The sequence below is a fragment of the Larimichthys crocea genome, chromosome XXI (assembly GCF_000972845.2).
Source record: "Larimichthys crocea isolate SSNF chromosome XXI, L_crocea_2.0, whole genome shotgun sequence".
Classification (NCBI taxonomy): Eukaryota; Metazoa; Chordata; class Actinopteri; family Sciaenidae; genus Larimichthys; species Larimichthys crocea.
Window position 1 is genome coordinate 2,854,471 of NC_040031.1, and position 24,793 is coordinate 2,879,263.

The window sequence follows — 24,793 nt, forward strand, 5'->3', positions numbered from 1 at the left end:
TTGAATTTAGTGTGAAGCTCCTCCACAGCCACAGAAGACATTAAACACCTCAGGTAGCACTCCACATGATAAGCCAGGTGTCTGTGCAGCAGTGGTGGAGCTGGGCTCCCTCTGTTGAAGTACACTGTGCTGGGCGGCAGGGGCCAGTGTGAACCGGTTTGTTTTAGCGGCGTCTCTGGGTCAGTTGAGCAATAACAGGAGTTTAGGACTCAAACACGCACTGTTTCTCTACGTGTGGGGACTAAATTGGATTCGTAAGACGTGTGAATATCCAGACTTTGTTACGCGGAAAGGCGGCTCTTTTAACAGCTTATTTTTACGTGTTTTATTGTCTGATGTTTGGCAACCCGGACCTAAGGCTAAGGTCCTGCAGCTGGTTAGCCAGCTGATCGCAGTAAACAGCTCCTGACAGGCTGCTGTAGGTGTTTGTCACTGCCATGCCCACATTTGGATGACCCGAGGGACTCACTGATAAAAGGTAAAACAGTCATTTTAGTAACCATTGCTTCTGCTGGCTGATTTTTGTGGGTGAGTTATGAGTTGTCCACGCTAACACGTTAATACTCTGTCCTTAAATGCCCCAGTGTAGCAGCAGAGCTAAGCTAGCTGTTTAGCTCCGCTTTATGTTGTCGGCTGCTTAATACGACGTTGTTTGTAGCTAGCCGGCTAATTGTAAAACTTCCGGTTCTGTTCGGCTGAGTCACGTTAAAAGTCTGAATATCTGAGGTCAGAAATGTGAGCAAACATTTATTGTGGCGAGCAGTTAATTTAGCAGAAATAGCCCATGATATGTGCTGTCTCCTGTGATGTGCACCGCCGGATGAAAGCAGAAGCTGTCCCGTTAGGAATGCTAACTAAGCCCCGTGTAAACAAGCACTTCAAACCTATCTCCATTCAGAAAATGAGACATTTAACGTCGAGTACATTTGCCCTGCGAAGTGTAGTACACGAAGAACACAGTAAAAGATCATTAGACATCGTTTTAAATCGTTGCATACTAACTACATATGTTCGCCACCCTTTATATTTTATAACACGATAGATAAATGGATCGAACAATATAGAAATACATAAACAACTGTTTAAAAAATATTTTTTTTTAAATAAGAAAGATAATTAACTGTATCAAAAGAGAGTAAACGTGTCGGATACGTGTTTATTGTGTATTGTGCTATTGTCTCCATTTTTTTAAATGGAGTTTGGTTTGATGCACAAACGAAACTAGCTGCCTTTGATTACACCACATCCGAAACAGAGACAGATTAAACCTGAAAGCTTAATAACACAGTGTCATTGCTATGTACCACGTTGGATGGTCAATATTATGGTGAAATATGCATCCATTTGTGGCACGTTATAGCTCTGCACTACAATGTTGTTTAATATTGATTTTATTTTGAAAATACGCACGGAAATCACATCATTAGCTCTGTACAGCTTGACATCCACTTTGTTTTTTTTGTGTTTGAAGTCCTGCACTGTGTTAACATGCCTTTAAGCCAGTCAAGTGTGATCCAGAGTGTGTGTGATGAAGTTATCCACAGGTCAAAGGAGAGCGGTCAGCTCTCTTGAGGAGTTTTGGGTTGGTCACATTCAGGCTGTGAAATCTCCCTGTAGTGGTTTCTATCATTCAGCTCCTGAATGATTTGTAGTGATCGATGGAGAAACCTGAAGGCAGGAATGGTGTCTTCTTTCATCTCATCAGTTCCTCTGACCTTATCTGCCACCTGCTCACTGTATTATTCATGATAGTTGTCTTTCTTCAGCACGCTGGTTATTTTCTACATCTGTCTTACCTGACTGATCTGCGGCCTGTGGCTACAGCAGGACTGAAACAAACACAGCTTCATTTGCAGTATTATGTAGAAATATAATACTGAATAAAATATACACAAATGTGTACTGAAATGTAACAATTAGCTGAATAACTGATTAATTTGTATAAAATAAATAAATACACGACAGTTTTGTCAATCGTTTAATAGTTAAAATTATGTTTCCAATCTTAAACAAAAATCAATTTTAAAAATGTGGGGCTTTGTCAGAATAAACAACATGTGACATCACCTCTTTAATCACATTCCAACACTGGGAATAATTAGTAGGCTACCTCCAGATTAGCACGTTTTTCAGTGTGTCTGTCCTCACAGATACTCTCAGTTGTTTCTGTGTTATAATGTAAGAGGATTAAGGAGTTAAAATACTCTACAGTCTTAGTTTACAACCTGTGACAGAGTAAATTGACTAAGGGACATATTTTATGTGTTTATATCAGTGCATAACAATAACACAACAGATAACATGTACCCAAATCGACCCAAATAATTCACATAGTAACTGCAGGAAGTTTGTGTTTAAAATGCTATTTGAATGATTAATTGTAATACAAAACTAAATAAAAATCTTAAAATGAATAAGATCAGATATTAGAAAAGAGCAGTTAATTTGACTGCAGGGGTATTCATTAGATATGCTTGTATAAAAGAGAGTCAAGCATTTAGTCATGATAACAAATGATATCTCAAAAGTAAATCATCCACAAAGAGAACAAGAGTTATCAACATCCATTCGCTGGATCTTTAGGAATTTTACTGTAATTATCTCTTTAGCATCTGTTTCAGTGTTTTTCTCCCTGTGTGCCGTAATGTTTCTGTATCTGTGCACACATTGAGCAAATTAAATTCAGCTTTTCTCCTTTTTTCCACGTTTCTGTGGAATCACATAACAGGAAGGGTCACAGCCTGGACTTGAACCAGAGACCCTGCGATCACATGGACAGCACCTTATCACCAGGATTTCCTGAAAGTGTAGTATTGATTGTTTAAAAATCAAATCATTGATGGTCTCAGTCCTGTTTGTGTGGACGTGTGACCTTTAATCACTTCACTGTTGATTGCTTATTCTGTTGTCCACACACTCCATAAGCCTCAGGCTAAGACGTCAGCTGAGTTGCCGCACTCTTAGCGTGTAATGTAACGGTGTGTTGGGCCCTGAGGGGATGCACATTCCTCTGCACCGCTGAATACGCTGGGAGCTCCAGGCTCGGTATGGTCACGAGCACCACGAGGATCACGTGACTCATTCCTCGGTTTCATCCCAGCTGAGCAGCCTGACGTGAGGCCGCTTGGGTGGGGAGTCTGTCTCAGCTCTGCTCAACCAGTTCCCAGTTTGTCTGCACTGGAGCTGAGGCAGGATGAAGCTCGTCTCTGAGCAGAGTGATGGGGTGAGTTGATCAGCTGTTAGATGAAGTGTTTTTCTCTTGTACAGCCAGAGTAGATCGATCTGTAAGAAAGTTGTGTAGCTGTCAAGGCTGCTTAATGGACATAATGAGATCAGTTTGTTTCTACTGATGTCTTTAGAAGCTACAGGTGGAAGAAACTTTTAGAGGACTTTTGAACAGAACATGGCCATTATTAAACTCCTGTTTATAGCCATGGTTTCTGCAGGATTTATTGCACATTGATGGATGAATCAAGTCAATCTTTAAGTTGAATTTGGTGCATCTTCAGGTAGAATAAGGTTTGGGGTTTGTTGGTTAAGATAGGTGATTGGATAAAGTGTTAAAATGTGCCATGCTAGCAGGATGGTTAGTCCACCACTTCACCCCAGAATGAAATATCTCAACATCTATTGGAGGCGTTGTCATGAAGCTTTGCACATTTATGGTCCCCAGATGGTGAATCTTAATGACTCTGTTGATCCTCTGACCTTTCCTCTAGCACATCACAAAGTTACCATTTATGTTTCTGAGTGAAATATCTCAACTACTGTCTGCTTGATCAGAGGAAATTGGCCTGTGTGGTGGAAAAGCTTCCTAAGTGAGAAATCAAGAGTTCAGCTGTCAAACAACAAAGAAGTCTCAGCAACAGCATTTGCAAAATAAGTTCCATCCACCAAGCTGATGTAGGAAGTCTGACACTTTTAATTTATGCGTTACAACACTTCTGCATTAAAATGATAAGAGTTCCCCTCCCAAGGTGTACCCACCAGCGCACACAAACAGGGAGGAACGGTTAACAGCCGGGTAGGTGTTAACATTTAACGTTAACACACATAGTGAATGATACACTCAGAAACTCAGCTCTCTAACTCAATCAATCCTTACTACCCCTAGTCAATAAAACAATTTGCCCTACAACCTGCACAGCCTCCAACAGTACTGTAGCAATCAGTGCCTGTAAGCACACACACCTTTGTATCCTCTAGTCAACTCAGGGAGTATCTAAGGTGGCAGTTTAAACCACAAAGGGATCATCTACTCACTAGTGGAAGAGGCCCAGTCCGTCCTGACAGTGATGATTGATTAGCTTTACTCCTAAACTCCTTCCTAAAACTTAATTATGGGATGGATGTGATGTCAATGTTCAGGCTGAACTACAGGAGGTAAAAGCATAGACAGTAAAAACAAAACATGGATGTCGTATCCGTGACGTTACCCAAAACAGCCATTGCGAAGCTCAGAATATGCGGCTCTGGTCACCTCCATCTTGTTGGGACTTCTGCGTTTACTTGACAGACATGGACACTGGGTAAAACTGTGGAGGTCTAATAGATGCAGGAGACATCACTTGGGTTTATCTTTGTTGTGAGCTTTTTCATGCACCACACTATCGTTGTTATATTAGCCCTATTAAATCAGTCAACCTCTGCTTGTTACTGATGTCAAATTGCAGTTTACCAATAATAGCATCCCACTTCCTTCACACATGCACATGCTAGTCATCACTTCCACTGTAAATCTTTTTTCTCTTGTGACTGTGGTCATAAGTTTTTTAGACTAATCGAGAGTTTCACTTACTGGATATCGGTAAGTGTTAAATGATCATATTGTGTTGTATTTTGATTTGGAAAGTGCATGGCGTTGTGTTGCAGACAGTGGAGCTTTGTCTAAGAAAATATGTGCAGTGATGTTATCGTCTGTCCATGCAAGAGCAGCTTCTCACAACTTTATGCTAAATCGATCTCCTGTCAAAGTCATTCGTTAAATTTGATCAAAGTCATCCAGTGACATGTTAAATACCTTCCGAGGCTGCTTTTTAGATTTACTAGTGATCAGTTCGAGGTGTTGCTGATCCTGAATCATATCTGCCAACATTGACACGTCAAAAAAGGGAGGATTTTGGACTGTTACCTGCATTCTTGTGACATTTAAAGAATGAAAATAACAATAAGTACACTGCAACAGCATTTTTATTTTAAATACTTTTAATTCCCAGCTAAATTAACAGAATATTTCACCCCTTTTCCCTCATTACATTTTTTGTCCCTGACCCTTCGAGAGTCTGCCCTCTTTTGTTATGAATTGGGAGAAATGTGCGATAATTGTCTTTCAGGAGGAAACCAGGACAGGGAGATGAAAAACTGAAGTCTCTCTGGAAAATCAGGAGGGTTGGGAAGTATGTCCTGAGTCCAGTTTGCCAAGTCTGACAATTAGATTTAAAAAAAGAGAACTTTATTTTCCACCAGTGTGGAGAACTGTCCTCAGGTCAGCACAAGAACATGTAACCTATAGAACTAACCCAATAAATAAATAAAATATAGAAACAAAGCATACAGCCTTAAAGCATATAATTAAATACTCTGGAGCAGCATTTACAGCTCAGTTTTCTTCATCCATCCAGGCAGATGTGTTGTCTGTGTGAGGTTTTACAGCGCATCTTGAGGCCAGCGACAGCTGACAATAACATTTACATCATACGCAGTGATGGAAGGAGGGATCGTGTGGAAATCGTGTGTGGAAAATGGTGGACAAATAACCCCCCTCATATCAAATCTGGAGTCTGAAAGAGACTTTATGTCTGGAAGTCTCAGCTACTAATGAGAACAAAGTGGTTAATGTAGTTATATATAATATTCAATAGGTATTTCTGCTTTGAACAGTTCAACAAGCTTAACTATCCAAAGTGACGTTTTGGGCCCCCTAAAAAGAAATCTGTCTGGAGCTACAAAACCTATTTAACCTTTTTAATGCTCATTTCTCATGGTAATTCAAGCATGCTAGTAAGAAAACAATTCTGTTTTCATCTGAGACAGCGAGCCTTGCTTGGGAGACTCAAGACTTGTAGCCACCCCTAGTGATGTTCGGCAAAATATAGAGGGGAAAAGTGTTCAAAAACAGTACACTAAAATATGAGAAGAGAAATAGTCAATGCAGTAACAGAATCTTGATTTATGTTTGATCAGCACTGCCTGGTTTCATGATCCCAAAGTGCTGTGCTGGATGGACTCACTGAGAACGACTTGTCAATCACAGGGTACCCTCACTTTCTGCTTTATCGTCTATTTTATTCTAAATGGGATCATCATTTACCAAATGAACACCAAGCTGTTTGAAGGAAGACTGACACTAGAGCTTAAGACCATAATCTCATGAGGAAATTGTTTACTGAGGTAATAAATCAAGTGAGAAGACTTGATACAATGTGACTTGTTTTTCCAGCCAATGTAGCTGCCCACTACTGTCCATTAGAAGACAGATTTGATTAAAAGTATGATTTTTTTTTTTTTTTTTTTTTGTCAAAACCACAGGGGGATTTTTTGAGAGACACTAAAGAGCCACATGTTGCTCCGGAGCCACGGGTTACTGATCCCTGTCAATTTATTTTTTTTGGAGTTTTGTTTTCCTCCCTCAAACATCGGCCATAACTCAAGTCTTGACAGATGTCCAGTATTTCCACATGTCTTTGTTGGGAAACTCACAACACACTGTCACACTGCATCAATTACTGAGTAGCTGATGTTTGTGGTTCTGCATTTATAGTCATGCTGGAGTCTTTGCTTTTGGCAAAGGTCCACAACTTTGATCCAGACTAAAATATCTCAGCAACTATTACCCTGAGGTTGATAATTGTGGTTTTGAGTGAGATGTCGCGGCGGCTATCTGATTGATTCTCCTCCCAAACAGCACCTGGTGAATCTTTCTCTATTCATGCTAATCACTTCCTTGCATTATCCTCTCCAGGATCCAGACTTCCAGCTCCTTATGGCTGTATATGATGAGAACATCCTGAAGAATCCTTTCTACTTGGCATTAGAGAAACAGAGACCGGACCTCTGCAGTCGAGTGGCAGAGATCCACGGCATCGTGAGTCCCGCCTATTTTATTATTTTTAAAAAAATTTAAAACCAAAGTGTGTGTGTTTTATCAGAAGGAGAGAGGCTCAGCTGCACTGTCATGATTTCTGTCACTTACAGTCAATGAAGGAGCTGTGAGTTAAGAGTTGGACTTAACAACCTAATCCAGCGACAAAAAAGCAGGAAAAGGGGCGTTGCAACGTTGATAGATTTAACGAAAAAGAAAAAGAAACAAACAAAAAAAAAGCTTTTGGATCTTTTAAAGCCAGATGCTCCCTCAGACTATACAGTACTTGTACAAAATCGCTGCATCTCTAAATGACCCTTCATACAGATGTGACTTGGTCAATTAGCTCGTCTTCAGAACTTTCCACCATGAGTTGTTGCTAACCCCTGACCTTGTCACATCCCCATTTTCCCCCTACCGTTCATGTGTGTATTGTATCTTGCGGATGCGTTGACCCATCAAGTATATCTCCTGCCCATAACTTCACAGGACGAGCATTCTTTGAAGGATGTCTGTTTCTCTTTCTGGTGCTCTCAGTATGTGAAACATCCTGTGTGTGATGCCCAGTCGTGGTTGATTTCAATCTTTAAAGCCTGTTGGCAGCTTAACACGTCTGTCTCCCAGATTTTATCAGTTGAAAACATCTATCTAGATTTCATTTATCTGGTCTGGCTTGCCAGGAATGAGGAACTGCTGGCTATCTTAAGTCAGTATTGGTATCTTTTTGAATTTTGTGGCTTGTTTGTGACAGTTTAGTGTTTCCTGGCAGTGTGTATTTTTGGGTTTCTATCTAATAGAAACTATAATATGGACACAGGATGCCAGGAAAGGTCAAAAAACATTTTGTGGTCAGATGGGATTCGAGCTGCGGTAGGGGACAAACACCAAAAACTAAAAGGCTTAAGGCTAAAATGAGAACTCAGAGACTATATCGATGTTGCTGCCAGCAGAGATCGAAAGGCATTGAATAAACATACTGGAATAAACAAGGAAACAATGCAGAGAGAAAATACTGTACAATAGTACAGTAGCTGAACAGACCACAGATATCTGCCAGTTCCCCTTCCAGAAAAACTTCACAGCAGCACAAAAAATGTCATTTTACGATCTCAGAAACATTGTAAAGGTCAGACCATGCCTCAGTCTCAGGCCAACACAGAAAATAATATATTATTATGTATAATAATTCATGCTTTTTATCACCTCAAGCCTTGACTATAGGCTGTAGGCCGCCTACAAATTGTTCAGAATGCAGCAGCCTGAGTACTGAAAAAGACTTCTGGACTTTCTCTACATGTGAACTGTTGATTTAACTGTTAACTGAACTGCAGTCATCAGCTGTTTTTTCAACATAAATCCCTGAAATTCCAACTCATTGTTAAATGTGTCTGATCAAGGGGATGAAGGTGACTAGCTCAGCTAATTTTCAAAGTAAAGCAACATACTTGGCTTTCGGACCACTTCCTGTTTTTGGGGTATTTTTGTGGTTTTCACACTCCCCCAGCTGCTTCCTCCTCTTTTATCACAGTCTACACTTTCCTCTCAATGCATTTCTCAGTTTATATTTAATCGGCTGAGGTGACAGGTGGACATTTCTTGAAACAAAAAAATAATAAACAAATTTTCTCAATCAGCACACTCAGATGAAACTCTCAAACTCCAGCCAATGAGAAAATGCACCCGCTGTGAAAATCATCAAATATCAAATGACCTTAAGACAGCATAATTGCTCCCAAAAACATATTTTAGCTTGTTGAGATGCCTGTCAAGACAGGGATCAGATGTTGGGCAGGAGAAGCACTGACTCATCAGGACTCCTCTGGAAACTCTGATGATGTGAACGCCATCAAAACATCAGCAGGGCACAGGAAAATGCATCTAACTAGATTACAGCTGACTGCTGACCTGGAAAATCAGTTACACAAGACACACAACATCCAAGACTGTATACGTGCACTACACGTTCTACAGTACCTTTTCAGGCCTCCAAATAAAATGTTGTCAATTTGTCATTAATGGTTGACTTTTTTTCTTAAGGAGGGAAGTGCAGATGCAGCATCTATAAATTCTGCTAAATGTCAAACCTGAACACTGAGGCATGCCCAGCTTCTCTTTAAATGGCACTTAATCTGTGTGCAAAGTAAGGCATGCTATTGTAGGGGTTGTATTTATCCTTTGAAGTAATCATTGGTATGTTTTGTGTATAGCATGAATTAAAAATCAGTTTCTCACCTTCCCTTTTTTAAAGGTCAGATGTACCTGCACTTGAGAAAACTCAGGCTGGTCACTTGCAAAGAAATTCAGTGCAGCAGTCATTACGCATGGGATTAGTATTAGCACGTGACCTCATGTGATTCAGAAATGACTCCGCATGTCTGTGTTTTGCGCGCTGCATTCACACAAGATAAGAGAAGTCTGAATTCTTGTACTTAGATTTACTGATGCGGTATAGTCGGTCAAAGTAATGCTGAAACTAAAAGAATCACTGTTCTTTGACTTCTCCCCCGCCTGCAGGTTCTGGTTCCTTGTTGTGGAAGTTTGGCCGTCAGCAGCTACTCAGACTCTCAGTTTGAGAACTATGTTCTGCAGCCACTGGAGGATGGATACCAGACTGTGGATGGAAAGGTTTGTCACTGCTTCACCTCATAAACGTCAACTCCATCAGAGTCTGAGAACACACAGATGAATCTTTGACCTTCTGTTGGTTGTCTGCAGGTCTAGATAAAAATGAGGTGATTCAATCTACTACTTTCAAAGTCTGAATCAAAAGCAGGATGCGGGGCGGTCGGTGGCGTAGTGGGTTAAATGGCCGCCCCGTGTGTAGAGGCTTCAGTCCTCGCTGCAGCTAGCCCCGGTTTGAATCCTGCATCGGACGGCCGTTTACTGCGTGTCATTCCCCTTCTCTCTGCCCCCTGCTTCCTGTCTATCTTCAGCTGTACTATCAATAAAGGCATAAAAGGCCAAAAAAAATAATCTTTAAAAAAAAACAAAAAACAAGCAGAACGCTGCTTAAAAATCGAGTGATTTTTCTTAAACTGAAATTCAAAGAGGCTTCGATGGGCTGTTCCAAAATCTTGATTAAACTCTTCCTGGTTTCTCAAAGTTGAGATTTAAAAACAAGAAGCTTATATTAGTTTTTCCAGATCTTTTAATAAACAGAAGAATGTTGGATAACTTTAGACCTACATTAAAGCTCAGACTGTTTTATCTGTATCATCATCAGATTAGACAGTTACATTATTAATCGCTTCCATTCAACATCCTGAGCTGACATTAATGTCTTTCAGTTTTATAGTTAGAGTGAAGATCCTATCATGAGACTGTGTTACACTCCAAAGTTAGCCTCATAAAATTATGACCACAAACTAGAGACCTTGAGCATTCAGAGGATTGATGTTTTTGAGACCAGATTACAGAAAGTCTGTTGGTGTCTTTATGTGGTATTGTATCTGTATAAAGAGATCTTTTTAACAATTTGGATGGTTAAGAATAGTTTAGTTTTGCACCAAATCAATCAAACAGACATGATAGCGTGTTAGAATTACCTTCATATACTTCTGTCATAATGTGCTCGACCCTCTACTGCATGCCCCTAAAGATCCCCTGACCCCCCTTTAAAAACAAGAATCAGTCTCCAGTATGAACCAATGTGCTTGGAGCTGAAAGCCAAAGACAGTATTGATAGACAGACTAACATTTGTCGACAAAAAGATAAACATAGGATAACCAACCTTTGTAATAAATAAACAGGTACACAGCTGTTTACCAGAGGTGTTGGTCTTGTCATGTGTTGCAGGAGGTCAGGATCCAGGACAGGCAGGTCCTGCTGGGATCCGGCTTTCCGGCTCCGGCGTCGATCCCCATCCTGTTTGATGAAACCTTCTACAATGACCAGGAGCAGAGCTACAGCATCCTGTGCATCTCCAGGCCCTTCGAGGTGGAGCCGAGCCCGGGTGAGCTCAGCCCACCACCCCCATACTGTCTGAAGAGCCTGGAGGAGGTCAGGGAGTTCTTGGGCCGCCACGCCCAGAAGCTGGACAAATTCATCCACGGCTTCTGTCAGGCCTTCAAAGAGCAGGAGAGGAAGGGACTCCGACACCACATAGTAGGACCAATCCTCTTTTTCTGTTCTTTTGCTCTTTAATCTCTTCTTTTTTGTGTCTTGTCTTCCTTCCACTTCCAACGTTTTCCCTTTCTCTGTTGTCTTCATTCTACTTCTGCCATCTTCTTCTTTGTTAATTATAACCTGCTAAATAATTCAAGATGTTTTTAGGAGTACTGACAGCCCTCTCTGTCTTCTCTCCGCTAAGGACTCGGTGAACGGTCTTTACACTAAATGTCTTCAGTGTCTGCTGAGAGACTCTCGCCTGGTAAGTAGAAGCTGACCTTGCAGGACAGAGTGATGGAGATGATGGAAGGTGTCTGGTCAAGGATTGTGTCTCAGTTCAGGTGCAGGATTTTTGGAAAGCTAAATTTCTACACAGAATAGGACAGAACTGGCATGTCCCACGTGAAGAGCTCTGAGAATGTGATGCAGCTTTGATAAATCTGTGTTACTTTAGGTCAAATAGTGAAGTTGATCGTGTAGTTTGTGTCCAGGTGCCACAGCAGGGTGTTAAATAGTAGGCTGTAGTTTTTGTCACCATTCACTTCCATTGAAAGTACATTGTACCTGTCCAGTATGAACAGGAGGAATGATTACAAGCAAAACCTGTCACATGGTTCATTTGGGCACTATCTGCTGTTTTAAGACAGACTCAGACATTTGTGAACGTGTCCTTTAACTCCACTGTTTGTTCATGTTAGCAGCTTGAACATATTTTCCATCACAGGCACAAAGAAATAAAAGTTGTCCATCATGTGCTGCAGTTTAACGTCACAATTCGCTCTGTGAGCTTGAAACAACTGATGAAACTAGAAATTCTCTCTGCATCCATCGTCAGTTTTGATCTCGTTTCAGTCCGATGTTCAGGGTCTCTGATCATTCCGACCTGAACTGAAACACAATCAACATCAGTGAGGATCCACAGGACACGTGGATGTCTTGTCAGGCCCTCTGGAGTCTAATGAGATAATCTGTGTCATAGCTGTTTTGCCTTGTCTCAATTTTCTACCTAATCACAGTAACAGGAAGAGTTGCATCACGCACAGTGCAGTGACTAATGCATTTCTCTGCATTTACCGGTCTCATGAATGTTTTTTTCTACAGAAACTTTTGGCGAAACAGGAGCTTCAGATGACTCTTCTCAAACAGGCTGTAGAGGTAACCTCATTCAGCAGAGAAGCATGTGTGTATGATCTGTTTCATGACAAACAGACCTCAGAGCTATGAATGAATGAATCAAGTTACAAAATACATTTGTTAGAAGGTTTTGAATATGATAGAACAGTACTACAACTAAATAACACAAGCGAACATTGATTAAGGTCAGTGAAAAGGCTAAAAGACATTTAAACTATGAAAGAAGCTGAAACATCAGGAGATGCTGAAGAGATGTGCTAAAATGTTTCTCAGCTTTTGTATCATGCCCCAACTCTGAATGGATCTTGTATGAAGTCCAAAACAAACTTGTGACTTGAACTACAGTAGTTTTTTTAGCAGTTTTAGCCTATTACTTCGTTGTCAGTCTTTTCTGCTAAAACTGATTTTTCTTTAAAACTCAAATAAAATTAACTTTGACTGAGTCGTGATTTTAAATTATTTGCTAATAAAACTGATGCTGATTTTTGGATCGTGGAACTAAACTAAAATGTTTTTCCTTCTTATTCCAGATGTATGTTCATCATGGTATCCATGATTTAATTTTTAACTTTGTGGGAACACTTGAAGCCAGCCAGGTAGGTGTGAATTCTCACTGCTCTGCCACATTTAATAATACTGATGAAACACATTGTCTCACTTCTTGTGGTTTCTTTATTGAGATATCTGTCTTTCTGCCTCTACATCACATTGGAACTAAATGAATTACTATTTGTTTCTGGCAATTATTGTTGCTTTGAATGTTTTTTTCAGTAATTGTACAGTACATAGAAACTGATGGCAGATTTCTGTCCATGTTTCATTTTCCTGTGATGAAAACTGCAATGAACATGGATGTTTACGGTCATGTCAGTGATGTGTTCAGTCTTCTTGTGATGATCTCATGCCTGTTTTGCTGCTCTTCAACAGGATGCCGCCTTCAACAAAACCAGCAGGAGTCTGCAGGAGCTGCAGCAGAAAGACCTGGGAGTCAAACCTGAGTTCAGGTCAGTTCAACATGCTGCAGCTCTTCACTCTGTGTGTTTTCCACTTACTGGACTACTATGATAAAGGTCAAAGGTAGAGGATAGATATCATGTAGTTGCCTATATGTTTCTGTAAATGTTGGGTTGTGTAGTTGTGCTGCACTGATGCATTTAGGTCTTCCCAACTGACATGTATCTGCCAAAAAAGACTGATGAACCAAAAATCCAAATGATTTTTAGCAGCTCACTCAATTGTCAAATTACAGAGTGACCATGAATGTACCACCAGAGAGAGATTTCCAAACGGCCCTCCTTTCAGCTGAATGAACATGTGATAACGCAACACTGAAAATCAGATTTTGAAATCAGAAGTTGTTTTCCTTGACATGAACTGAATCAGCTGCCTGGAAGGAAGAAAATCGATCTTACGCTGTGTAAGCTGTGTAATAGGCTGAATAATGTACAGCAGGCTGGTGTTTTAGACAAATGAGCGACCCCATTAACTGGCGACCATCAGCCGAATGCGCCTGTGGTTGACATAGTTACGACAGCTGTTGAAAACAGGAAGATACATAGCTGTCGTTGTGAATGCCTCTTTGTTTATCTTTCTTTTTCATTGATGCAACACATCTGTTTCTCACCTGTAACCTGCTGCTGTTGTTGTGTTTCCGCAGTATTAACTTGTCTCGGGCAAAGAGAGAGCTGAGTCAGCTCAACCAGCAGACCTCCCCCCTCCTCAAACTGTTCTGCCTGCGCAGAGTCGCCCTGACGGCCACACAGACCCCCAGACGCACTGGTATGCACCGACTGTGTGTATGTGGATATGTGTGTATATTTATTAAATGCTCATTATTCTTCTAATCTCCATCTCAGGATCAGACGAGTAACGTGCATTCATTCAGAACTGAGCTGAGTGTGAGACTGTGAGCGTCATCTCTACCATCATTTGTCACTCTTTATTTATCTCCACAGGCCTGAATGTGCCTCTCTTTATCTTTCTGTACTCATTTTGTTATGATGATGATGATCATATTTTCCATTTGATTCAACTCATCAAAGTGGAAATGTGACTAATATTAAGTCCCGTCAGTGTGTAAGTCAGCTGTTAACTCCCTGGACAGGCAGACTGACCTACACATGATCTCTGAGCTTCCTTTCACTGTCTGTAATCAGATGAGCACACTGGACAATACCTGCTCTGTCAGCCTCTAATGTGTTTGTCCAGTTTGCTTTGGAAATCCCAGTTTATTTGCCCACAACAACCTCGCTGTCAGTCTGCAGAGCGGTACGGTGCGCTCCTAATCAATGTTTGTCAAGCGGCCAATTTAGTCATTTGGTTTGGACAGAGGGAGAGTGTCCGGCAGTGTCAAGACTTCATGTGTTATTTTTCTGTGTTTCTTATCTCTGAGTCGTTTCACTGAGTGTTTGTCTTCCTCTGCAGTCAGTATAGAGGCTGTGTGTGCGGACGACCTGCTGTCTGTCGTCCTCTATCTGCTGGTGAAGACGGAAATACCCAACTGGTGAGCAGGGATGGGGGGGTTTACTGTGACCTTTGACCTTTGTGGCTGGTTTTTCAGGGAAACAATGAAGCTGAGCTGTCATTCCTAAAGTGTGTAAATGTCCGGTAGAGTGACTCCACTCTTTCATCAGTCATGTGGAGGGAAACTGAATGAGAGCTCCCAGTTTTAAATACAGTATGTCAGTTCATATCTCCAATGACCACTTGCGATTAAATCTCACTTTCTCCCGACTCTATATGCAAATAAACATGTACATCATTTTAGATTACAAAGACCAAATACTCCTGGTAGCTCAACAGTAGTAGCCAACATGCTGGGACAAACAGACACAATATTTTTTTACTCAAAGAAGGAAAATAACTTCATGTACAACATTTGTCAAATTTACAAGAAGGCCTAAATAATTAAGAATTTGTTGTCGACAGCGTTTCACAAAGTTTATTAGGTTTCTCTTAACGCAACAGTTCACAAAATGATGAGAGTTTTAATGGAGTTTTTTTATTTAGGGTCTCCTCACTTACTATGAAAAGGAGAGGGGGATGATGCAGTTACTAGTTCAATCAGTTAAAACAGACAGTGTGTTCACAAACATCTGCTGCTTATCTGGAAAGGTTAAAAATGCCCAAACCTTTTTAAATGACAGTAAACCAAATGGAAAGCAGACAGCTTGTTTTGTGTGTTTGTACATGAGCGGTCCTTCAGTCTGGCTCAGGATTAGCGCACAATGCTCAAAGAATGTGTACAATTGGATCTCAATCGTCTCGGACGCATTCACACCTGTTAATGTCAGGTGTAAACAGGGCGCAGGACTCTGCACACTTGTCCTTTTCCAATCATTGTGTTGTATTTTCCATTCCCATCCTGTTGCATTGCAATGTTTTCATTAGGTTATTTTCGTGTCTGTCCTCAGGATGGCCAACCTGAGTTACATCAGGAACTTCTGCTTCAGCCACTCCAGTAAAGATGAACTCAGCTACTGTCTGAGCACCTTCGAGGCTGCAGTGGAGTACATCAACCTGGGGAAGCTGCAGGACACCGTGAGTCACTCAGGAATAGCAGTTTTTATTCCGTCACCTGAGTCTTGGTTCTCAGCAGCGTTTTATTTGTTAAAGGTCGTCCATGTTTACTTGTTTCTGTCCCCTTAGGGCTCAGGCGAGCTGAATGACAAGGCACTGTTCAAAGAGAGGATGAGTCTGCTGTATCAGAGTGCTGCCACGCCCATTCACTGTCTGTTTGAGGTGAGCTCAAGAAACTGAAACACGCTTTAGACGTCCCAGAATCACCAAACTCATAAACAGTAATAATTAAGGCTGAATGTTCATGGCCTCAATGTAAGGGAGGATTTTCTTTGATTTATCATTTGTTCTATAAAACATCAGAAACCAGTGATGATGCACATCACAACTTCAAGTGATTTCATCAAAGGACCAAAGGATATTCAGTTTGCTATAATAATATAAGAAAGAAAAGGGAGCAAATTCTCACATTTTGAAAGCTGGCACCATCTGTGGCATTTTTTGCTTAAAAAATGATTTTATAGATAGATAATAGTCCTACAAATAATTAAGAAATTAGAATGAATGAATTGATCTGATTTGAATTATGTCATGTGTAGCACATAGCGAATGGAAACGAAGTGGAGGTGGAACGTCTGCTGAGTGAAGGAGAGAACAACGAGGACGTCAAGATGTGTCACCCCCTCTGTTCCTGTGACATCTGTGACCTCCAGCTGTCCGGGTCAGCACACACACACACAGATAGAAGAAATAAAATATATTAATGAAGTGACTTTTGAAGAGACACATGTTAATAATGTTTAGGTGTTTTACCAGAAACGAGAGAATGCTTTGGGAAATCCTCCACTTCCTCTTTCTTTTCTTTTCTGCTCAAGCTCATATCTCCCCTTTGTCTCAGTTTTTCCGTGAATCAGGAACAAAAAGCTGTCTGCACTTTCACTTCCCACTTAAACCCCCACACACACACACTCACTCACAGAGACTGCTTGAAATGTGAAACATCATAAATGTGTCACTGGCATTCATTTTTAATTTGTGAAATTCAGTTTGTTTATTTACTTCTCAGTAGCAGTTAACTGTTAAGAATCAGATATGATGACCCACAAGGGACAGGAGCCAAATTTACATCTAAATACTTGACATGACCCTGAGAGAACTGTGACCAGCATGTGATTTTACAGCATTTTATAAACTTGAACAACATTTGACTCAGCTTGAGAAAGATTATTCATTGAAACCATTTTTCATCGCATTTATTTATTCATTTCCTGAGTCACTCATTACTGTAGCTGAGATGACTTTTCTGCCTTTCAAGTTTTAAGTGATGCTCTAAGGCTGTAAAGTAACTTTGGTTGTCGGGTTACTGTTTGCAGCCGTTTGAACGACCCATCCATCGTCACGCCATTCTCCAGAGACGACCGAGGTTACACTCCGCTGCACGTCGCTGCAGTCTGTGGTGAGCATGTGTTCACACGCAGAGGGATAAATTATGAACCTTTATCCTTTGATGAAGGGAATGTTCATTTATATGTGAAATGTGTGTGTGTCTGTGTGTGACAGGTCAGTCTCAGCTCATTGACCTGCTGGTATGTAAAGGAGCGCCCGTCAACGCCACAGACTACCACGCCCTGACACCACTGCACCTGGCCTGTCAGCGGGGATACCAGGGAGTCACGGTGAAAACACACACACACATACAGCGCAGCATTCGTCTGTGTGTTTATGCAGAAAACTACAGAATCACAGAAGCATGAAAACCTGCAGCTCCAGGTCTTTAGGGAGCTTCATAGTGAATTTCAGCTTATTGTAACTGCTGGATCTGTAAATAAGCAACTGTTTTAGAACAAGTTCATTAAATCAAGTGGAAAGGTGATGATAGGTTGTGTTCACAACTTGTTTCTGCTGCCCCCAAGTGGCCAAAAAAAATCATTTATTGCTGGTTCAAAAGTGATTTCTAGACTAATAGACTATAACTAAAGCAATTAACTATTTGTCTCAGAGTTTAGTCCATGAATCCACCTGTGACAATTCATATGTAACCTAATAACCTAGTAATTCTTCCATATAGCACACAGAAACTCCACCACTGGCTGCTGATTGCCCTTTGTCAACAGCTAAGCTTTTCACAAATGCCACGATACATGTAGAAAAGATTGTCAGGTTTGTGAAGTTACATTTGACCCCTTTGTCAAATGAAGACTTGAGAAAGAAGGTGAACACAAATTGTACAAAAATGAACCCATTTTGAAATTGGGGCAGTCTATGTGTTGTTGTCCATTCATCTCAGATCAGATATCTGAGGACATAGTGTCTTCTGGTGGCATCTAATTGAACCTCTTTAAGTCTTTGGTGACAGATTTGTGTGTACACTCTTATGTTTTACAGGACAGTGGTTTAATTTAAAGAGTAATTTAACACCATGATGACCATGACCATGTTGTCACTCCAAAATAAGAGTTTTGGTACAAAAGTCACTGGAACATCAGTAAAGTAGTTAAAAGTCTATATCAGCACTCATTGAACGCCTACTTGGTTGGGCTGTTGTGTAATGAGATTTAGTTTGCAATAATGGTAAACAAAGGTAATAAAATAAATAACACTAATGTAATTCATTGAACTTAATTGTTGATGTGCTTCCTGTCTTTCTGTCTCTAGCTGCTGCTCCTGCACTACAAAGCTAACACAGACGCTCAGGACAACAACGGCAACACACCGCTGCACCTCGCCTGCATGTACGGACACGAGGACGTAAGTCAAACACTCACTTTTTCAGCCTTAGTCCTGAATTTTATTCATTAATTAGCTTGGTGGTTCTGAACTTTGTTTATTAAACAGGCCAATAAAAAAAGTTTAAAAAATAATCTGAAAAACAAAAATATTTTTTTGTTTTTTAATATTTTTTTCCCCAGTAAGAAATTGAAAGCACAGGATTAGTCAAAAAATAGAAAATATATTGGTTAATTAGACAATTAAATTAATTAGATTTTTTTCAAAATTCAAATATTTCCTAATTCCTTTCCTAGATTTCCTTGTTCTTTTTTTCTTTTTTGCATCATTACTTTGTTTTTTTTTTGTATCTTATGACTTTTGATAGTCATATGTTTTATTTTTAGAATCAAATCAATTAATTTAATTTAAATAATAATCAATTTAAAAAATGATTATCAGCTGTATGATCTTTCTGGACTTTGATGGTGCTCGTGCTGTGTGTTGTGTGTCAGTGTGTGAAGGCGTTGGTGTACTACGACGTCCAAACGTGCCGTCTGGACCTGCAGAACGATAAAGGCGACACAGCGCTGCACATGGCGGCCCGCTGGGGCTACGAGGGAATCATCCAGGTGCTGCTGGAGAACGGAGCGAGCACCGACATCCTGAACAAGAGCAAAGACTCGCCGCTGCAGTGTGCACTGAACTCCAAGGTCAGATCATGTTCTGGAGGTCTCAGATGAGTTTGTTAAACTTTTCAGACTGTTCAGTGTTGAGCCAGTGTTGGTTTCACTTTTCAGGACGCTGTCTCACTACGTTTTGAGTTCTTACAAACAACAAGCCCATCTTAAATTTCAGCAGGACAGATGATTTTAATGTGCTTAGGCTGACAAAATGTATCAGTCTGGACCTGGACCTGGAAGAGTCAGGTGAAACCAGAGTGTTATCTGAAGCTGCTTTCTGACTCTAAAGCAGTTTTGTAGGTTAAAATGCAAAATGATGAACTTTGAATCCCACCAGTGTCTTCAAACGGATTATAAAAACATTTATTACCTTGTACATAGTAGAGTACAAGTTCAGTTAAACAGTTTCTGACTGTTCTCACATCTTCCTCTATCTCTATGTATCTATTAAAGCCTTCTAAATAAGTTTGTTATAGGGCTGTCAACGAATATTCTAAATTTGAATATATATTCGAATATTTTTAAAAAAACAGAGATTTGATTGTGAAAATGAATATTCGACTGTGGAAAAAGCACATTAGCAACTGCTTTGCGAGTGGACACACTGCATAAAGGGTCAGGGACAGGTCACAGGAGTTGCACTTGCACAGCGTCACTCACTGCTGAAAGTGCCCAACTATTATTAGTATTAGTATTAGTTTGTCCTCCTGTTATTGACATAATGCGCAAATATAGATATTCGAATGGTTCGAACCTATGAGTTTTTTTAGAGCAATTTTGACAGCCCTAGTTTGTTGTAATTCCTCAGAAATTGTGCATTAAGGGATTTTTTTTTTTAATCAAACTTTGCTAAATCTAAGCACAATTTGGGTTAAAGCAGTGTCAGTTCCCTCTGTTACACTGGTTCTGATCAGTGAGCTGACAACTTATTCAGGGTGTACCCCGTCTATTGCCCATTGTCAGCCCCCCACGATCCTGATAAGGATAAGCAGTTATGGAAAATAAATGGATATTTTCACTGTGTTGATAATTATAGAAATGGTACACAGCCACCCTTGAGTGGTATGCAAAGGAATCTTTTAATTTAAAGAAATAATTAAATTTTTCAAATCAACTGTTACAAAATTCTGAATGAAAATTAACTGAATTGAAATGAGATTGCTGTAGTTACGCTCATGCACATACATCCATGATGAGGTAAAAGCTCAAATGTGACAGCAAGACAGTAAGGGGAGGTAAAATGAAAAACAGCTGTTTGCTGCATCATTTCATGAGCAGTAAAGTTTGTTTAACGTGGGAACTGACAGACAGACTGAATGCAAGCCGCTGGTCTCAGATCATTAAAGCAATGTCTGCTCTATCTACGTTGACATCGTTTTTGTTTCAGACCTCTGTGGTCGAATTATCAGCTGCTGCTGTTCTGCAGAGAACCTGACCTCAGATCAGCTAAATTAATCCAAACAGTTGTTGAAACATCTTCTTTTAGCAGCCCCCTGCCTGAATATATTACTGTATGTTGTTGGTATATATGTGTGTGTTTTGTCTTCTCGTAGATCCTCATGTTGTTACAGTCGACCCAGAACGGACGTCAGCGCAGTGGCAGCGGAGTCGATGTGAGTCTCTCATTTAATCTCCTCAAGCAACCCGCGAACCTGTAGGGTCAGAGGTCACAGCCTCCTCATGAGCATAAATAAATTGAGGATTTACTTAATATTCATGTGGTGCTAAAACAGTTAGAGTAAAAATCAAGAGCAAAAAATTCCCAACCATTTTTTTTTACTCAACTGCAACAATTTTTAGTTGTAGATAATAATAGTTTTAATGAAGTGATTTTATTTTCTTTTAAGTGAATGATCTGAAATCTTCTCCTGTCGCTGGTCGTAATAAGAAACTTTTGTTAAATAATTCAGCATAAATGGATACATAAGATACATCGGCCTGTAAACTGAAACAAATAACTTATTTTTATAGAAAAATGTGCCAAAATAATTGAATGTGGCGTTGTTTCCCATAGAAATACACATTGTTTTAACACAGGCTCTAATTCAGATCTCTGTTCCTCAGTATTGAATATACTGTACTTTGCATTTGAACACTCTCAGTGAGATCTTTTCTGTACCAAAATGACACAACTGAAAGGATGACCCGAAGGTTGTAAGTAAAAGATAACTGAAAGACAGGATGTGGAACTGAGGGGGACAAGTGACCAGGAGTCCAAGGACACATCAATCCAACAGTGTATTAAAAAGACTGACGTACACGTAGTTCTACTTTTTTTAGTTTTTAAAGGTTTTAAGGTTTTTGCAGCTGAAGTTAAAAACTTTGTTCATCTATGTGTTTTTTCCTCCACCTCTTCCTCTCTTCCTCTCCTCAGTCGCCCAGTCGCTCCCCTCTGGCCTCAGACTGCAGCAGCCGTCGCTCATCCATCTCCAGCACATCCTCTCTGGGCTCCGAGGCCAAACCAGAGGGAGAACGGGTCCGACACAGAGAGGTAACAGACCAGACTAATACCCGCAGAGGCCATCTCAACCTCCAAATCAATTTAAACTGAAGAGAAATACAGAAACAACAACACTTTAGTCTGGTAGTAACATCAGTAGTAATGACTGAAGTAGTATTCACTATAATATAAACAGGAGTGTTGATCATGGGAATCTCTTCCATAATTTTTCTGCATTTTTGATACTAAGGCAGAGGCAGCTCAGTACATTGCGGTCAGCTGCTCTTGCTGTTGCCATAGTGACCAACACAGTCTGTGTTTGTTTGATTGACAGGTGGAGAAGCTGCTGCGTGCTGTGGCAGACGGTGATGTGGAGATGGTGAGAACAAACATTAAAGCCCAGTAGGACTGTATGGCAGAATTGGAATATAGTATTCATAACTATGTTTTTATTACTGTATAATCACCTGAAAATAAGAATTCTTTATGTTTTTGTTACCTTAGAATGAGACCTTTTAATATCTACAGATGCCATGGATCCTCTGTCCACCACTAGCTGTAGTTTCTCATTTAAGCCAGGAAGGAGAGGGTGTTGCAATAGGCATTTACACTGCTAGATGCCACTAATCCTTCACACTGGTCTTTTAACACAAAAAACAGTCACATGTTCTCCATCTAAACACCCTGGTCTGTAGACACCTTCATCAGTGCGATGTGTGTGTGTGTTTGTGCGTGTTTAGGTGCGTTACCTGTTGGAGTGGATGGATGAGGAAGAGGAGGATGAAGGAGAACTCCGGTCCGAGGCTCTGCTCTGCCACCCACTGTGTCAGTGTCCGAACTGCGCTCCCACTCAGAAGGTCTGACAGAAACAAGATCTAAATGAACATGTTAATGGTTTATGATGGCAGCAGATTCATTCATTCTTCTGACTGTGTTTGTATGTGTAGCTATCCGTCCTGCAGGCCGGAGCTCTCGGCGTTAACAGCTGTAACATTGACGGTTTCACACCTCTCCACGTTGCGGCCCTACACGGCCACTCTGCGCTGGCTGCCTTGCTGATCCGCCACGGAGCCAACGTCAACGCTCGCACCAACCAGAGTGCTACACCGCTTCACCTGGCCACCCAGAACAGCCACGTCCAGGTGGGTGGAGAGCAGTTCCAAAATAGGAAGGAAGCCGTCAACATACAGATAGAAATAGTTCATTTACTAATTTCACCAGCAGAAGAGCTCAGCTTCCTTCTTTCATTTCATTAAAACTGCAAAAAAAAAAAAGCAAGCAAGATTGTTGAACCTATAATTGGATCAAATTCTATAACTCGCAACAATAATCAGACAGTAGTTGGTTTTTGCTTTTTTAAAGCTCTTAATGGGAGATCATTTAAGTCACAGGACTGATCAGCTGTTTCCATGCAGACAGTCTCCCAGCCCTCTATAATAAATCCATTATTGCTCCACATGGATAATGTAACCTTCCTCAAATTAATACGCCGTTTGAGCTTCCAGTGGTGCTCCTAATATTCAGTGGCAGAGGAAGAAAAATCTTTTGAAATGTGGCTAAAATGTAAAACACATTTGTATGGTAACAGCTAGATGTCCTTCTAGTACTTCTAGTGAGGTGAAACTACATGCTGCAGACATAACTTTTTTCTTCCATTTGAAGGCACTTTAAACAGACTAAATAGACTGAAATGTCATTAAATCATTGCAAATGAAGGTTAATTTATGCAACACCTCGATATAAACTACATAGTATAATACAACAATCTGGCAGAGATAAATGTATATTGTCTCACAGTATTTATTGTTTTGTCACTTTCTCACTATTATAATGTCTTTATTCACTACTACTAAAAGAAGTTGATACTAATAATTGTTTTTATTGTTAATTTTAAATCTAATACTAAACCCTGATGAAAACTGTCTGCAGCGGCTGCAGAATCAGCGTCAGCTGGTGGAGGTGACAGTGCTGTGTTATATTTGTGTGTCAGGCTAGTGATAAAAATACATTTTCTACAGTTGGTGTTACAACAAAGTGGGTCAACCACAACAGCAACATCTCTCTGAAATAAGGAAGCATGGTTCATGTTTTCTTCCAGGTTGACTGGCACCGCCTTCTGGCAAAAACACACAGTGCAGGAAAACCAACCAAAAGCAGCTCTGAATGGAGTAATCTGTGTTTGAAAGCCTGGTTTTTCTTCTAAAAAACTACAGTGCACAGCTGAAACTACTGTATATATCTGTGAGGTGTTAAAGATTTACGTTTTCATTAAGAACTAATGGATGCAAACGTAGTAGTAGTTGGAGAGAGAACAATCTGACTGAACAGTTTCTGGTAGTCGCTTTAAAAAAACAAAACAACCACAGCTAAAATAATTAACATGTGAGTCTGCAGCAGGCCTCTGTTCCCCTGTTGTGATTTATTTTGTGTTCATCTCCCCCCAGATTGAATCTGTGTGTGTGTTTGTGTCCTTGGTGTGTTTAGGTGGTGAGGTTTCTGCTTGAGTGCAACGCCAAACTGAACAAGAAAGATCACTATGGCAACACGCCTCTAATACATGCCTGTCTCTGTGGAAACCTGGAGACAGCCACCACCCTGTTACAGGTAAATACTTGAGCCCCTTTCATGCATGGCCTCATCTATGTTACTCACTAGTCTAACAGCAAAAAGCACAGCTCAGCAGTTTGAGCTCATTTGAACTACAATGTATACTGCTGGTTAGTTTAATCTACAGCAGTGTTTTGCTGTCCTGTGAGAACTTTTCATTCACTTTATCTTAAGATAAAGGATCATTTTCTTCATCAGCAAAAATACATGGTCGTCGCTGTCCTGAAAAATTGATGAGATGTGTGTCCGTGCAGAGTAATGCATTGGTGAACGTAGCGAACCTTCAGGGCAACACGGCCCTACATGAGGCGGTGCGGGGTGGACACCAGGCGCTGGTGGAGCTGCTGCTGAGGGGTGGAGCCTTGCCTGGCATCAGGAACAAGAGGCAGAGGACGGCGCTGGACTGCGCCTACGAACTGGGCGGCAAGGTGGGTTTATACTCACAATGCAGGGACAATGAAGGCCACTGAGTTTGTGGCATTTAAGTGTGTCAAGACAGAGGTGCAGAACATGGA

General features: G+C 40.6%; 1 protein-coding gene across 3 annotated transcripts in view; it reads left to right on the forward strand.

Annotated features, from left to right (window-relative positions):
- Positions 1-95: 95 nt before the first annotated feature.
- Positions 96-24,793, forward strand: part of ankrd27 (ankyrin repeat domain 27 (VPS9 domain)) — a 29,447-nt gene continuing 4,749 nt past the window's right edge. Inside the window, exons 1-24 of one of the 3 annotated variants that reach the window (XM_019279596.2) lie at positions 96-478; positions 6,962-7,084; positions 9,596-9,706; positions 10,878-11,186; positions 11,392-11,451; positions 12,291-12,344; positions 12,854-12,919; positions 13,251-13,327; positions 13,981-14,102; positions 14,748-14,826; positions 15,737-15,863; positions 15,972-16,064; positions 16,442-16,563; positions 17,216-17,298; positions 17,403-17,518; positions 18,498-18,590; positions 19,064-19,261; positions 20,785-20,844; positions 21,606-21,722; positions 22,006-22,050; positions 22,412-22,528; positions 22,619-22,813; positions 24,156-24,275; positions 24,533-24,706. In XM_019279596.2, coding sequence (XP_019135141.1) covers positions 6,983-7,084; positions 9,596-9,706; positions 10,878-11,186; positions 11,392-11,451; positions 12,291-12,344; positions 12,854-12,919; positions 13,251-13,327; positions 13,981-14,102; positions 14,748-14,826; positions 15,737-15,863; positions 15,972-16,064; positions 16,442-16,563; positions 17,216-17,298; positions 17,403-17,518; positions 18,498-18,590; positions 19,064-19,261; positions 20,785-20,844; positions 21,606-21,722; positions 22,006-22,050; positions 22,412-22,528; positions 22,619-22,813; positions 24,156-24,275; positions 24,533-24,706 — 2,640 coding nt within the window. In that variant the 5' untranslated portion in view covers positions 96-478; positions 6,962-6,982. Of the gene's footprint in view, positions 479-509; positions 529-2,988; positions 3,224-6,961; positions 7,085-9,595; positions 9,707-10,877; positions 11,187-11,391; positions 11,452-12,290; positions 12,345-12,853; positions 12,920-13,250; positions 13,328-13,980; positions 14,103-14,747; positions 14,827-15,736; positions 15,864-15,971; positions 16,065-16,441; positions 16,564-17,215; positions 17,299-17,402; positions 17,519-18,497; positions 18,591-19,063; positions 19,262-20,784; positions 20,845-21,605; positions 21,723-22,005; positions 22,051-22,411; positions 22,529-22,618; positions 22,814-24,155; positions 24,276-24,532; positions 24,707-24,793 lie in introns of those variants that run through there. The other 2 variants (XM_019279599.2, XM_019279595.2) reach the window with 2 other exon arrangements.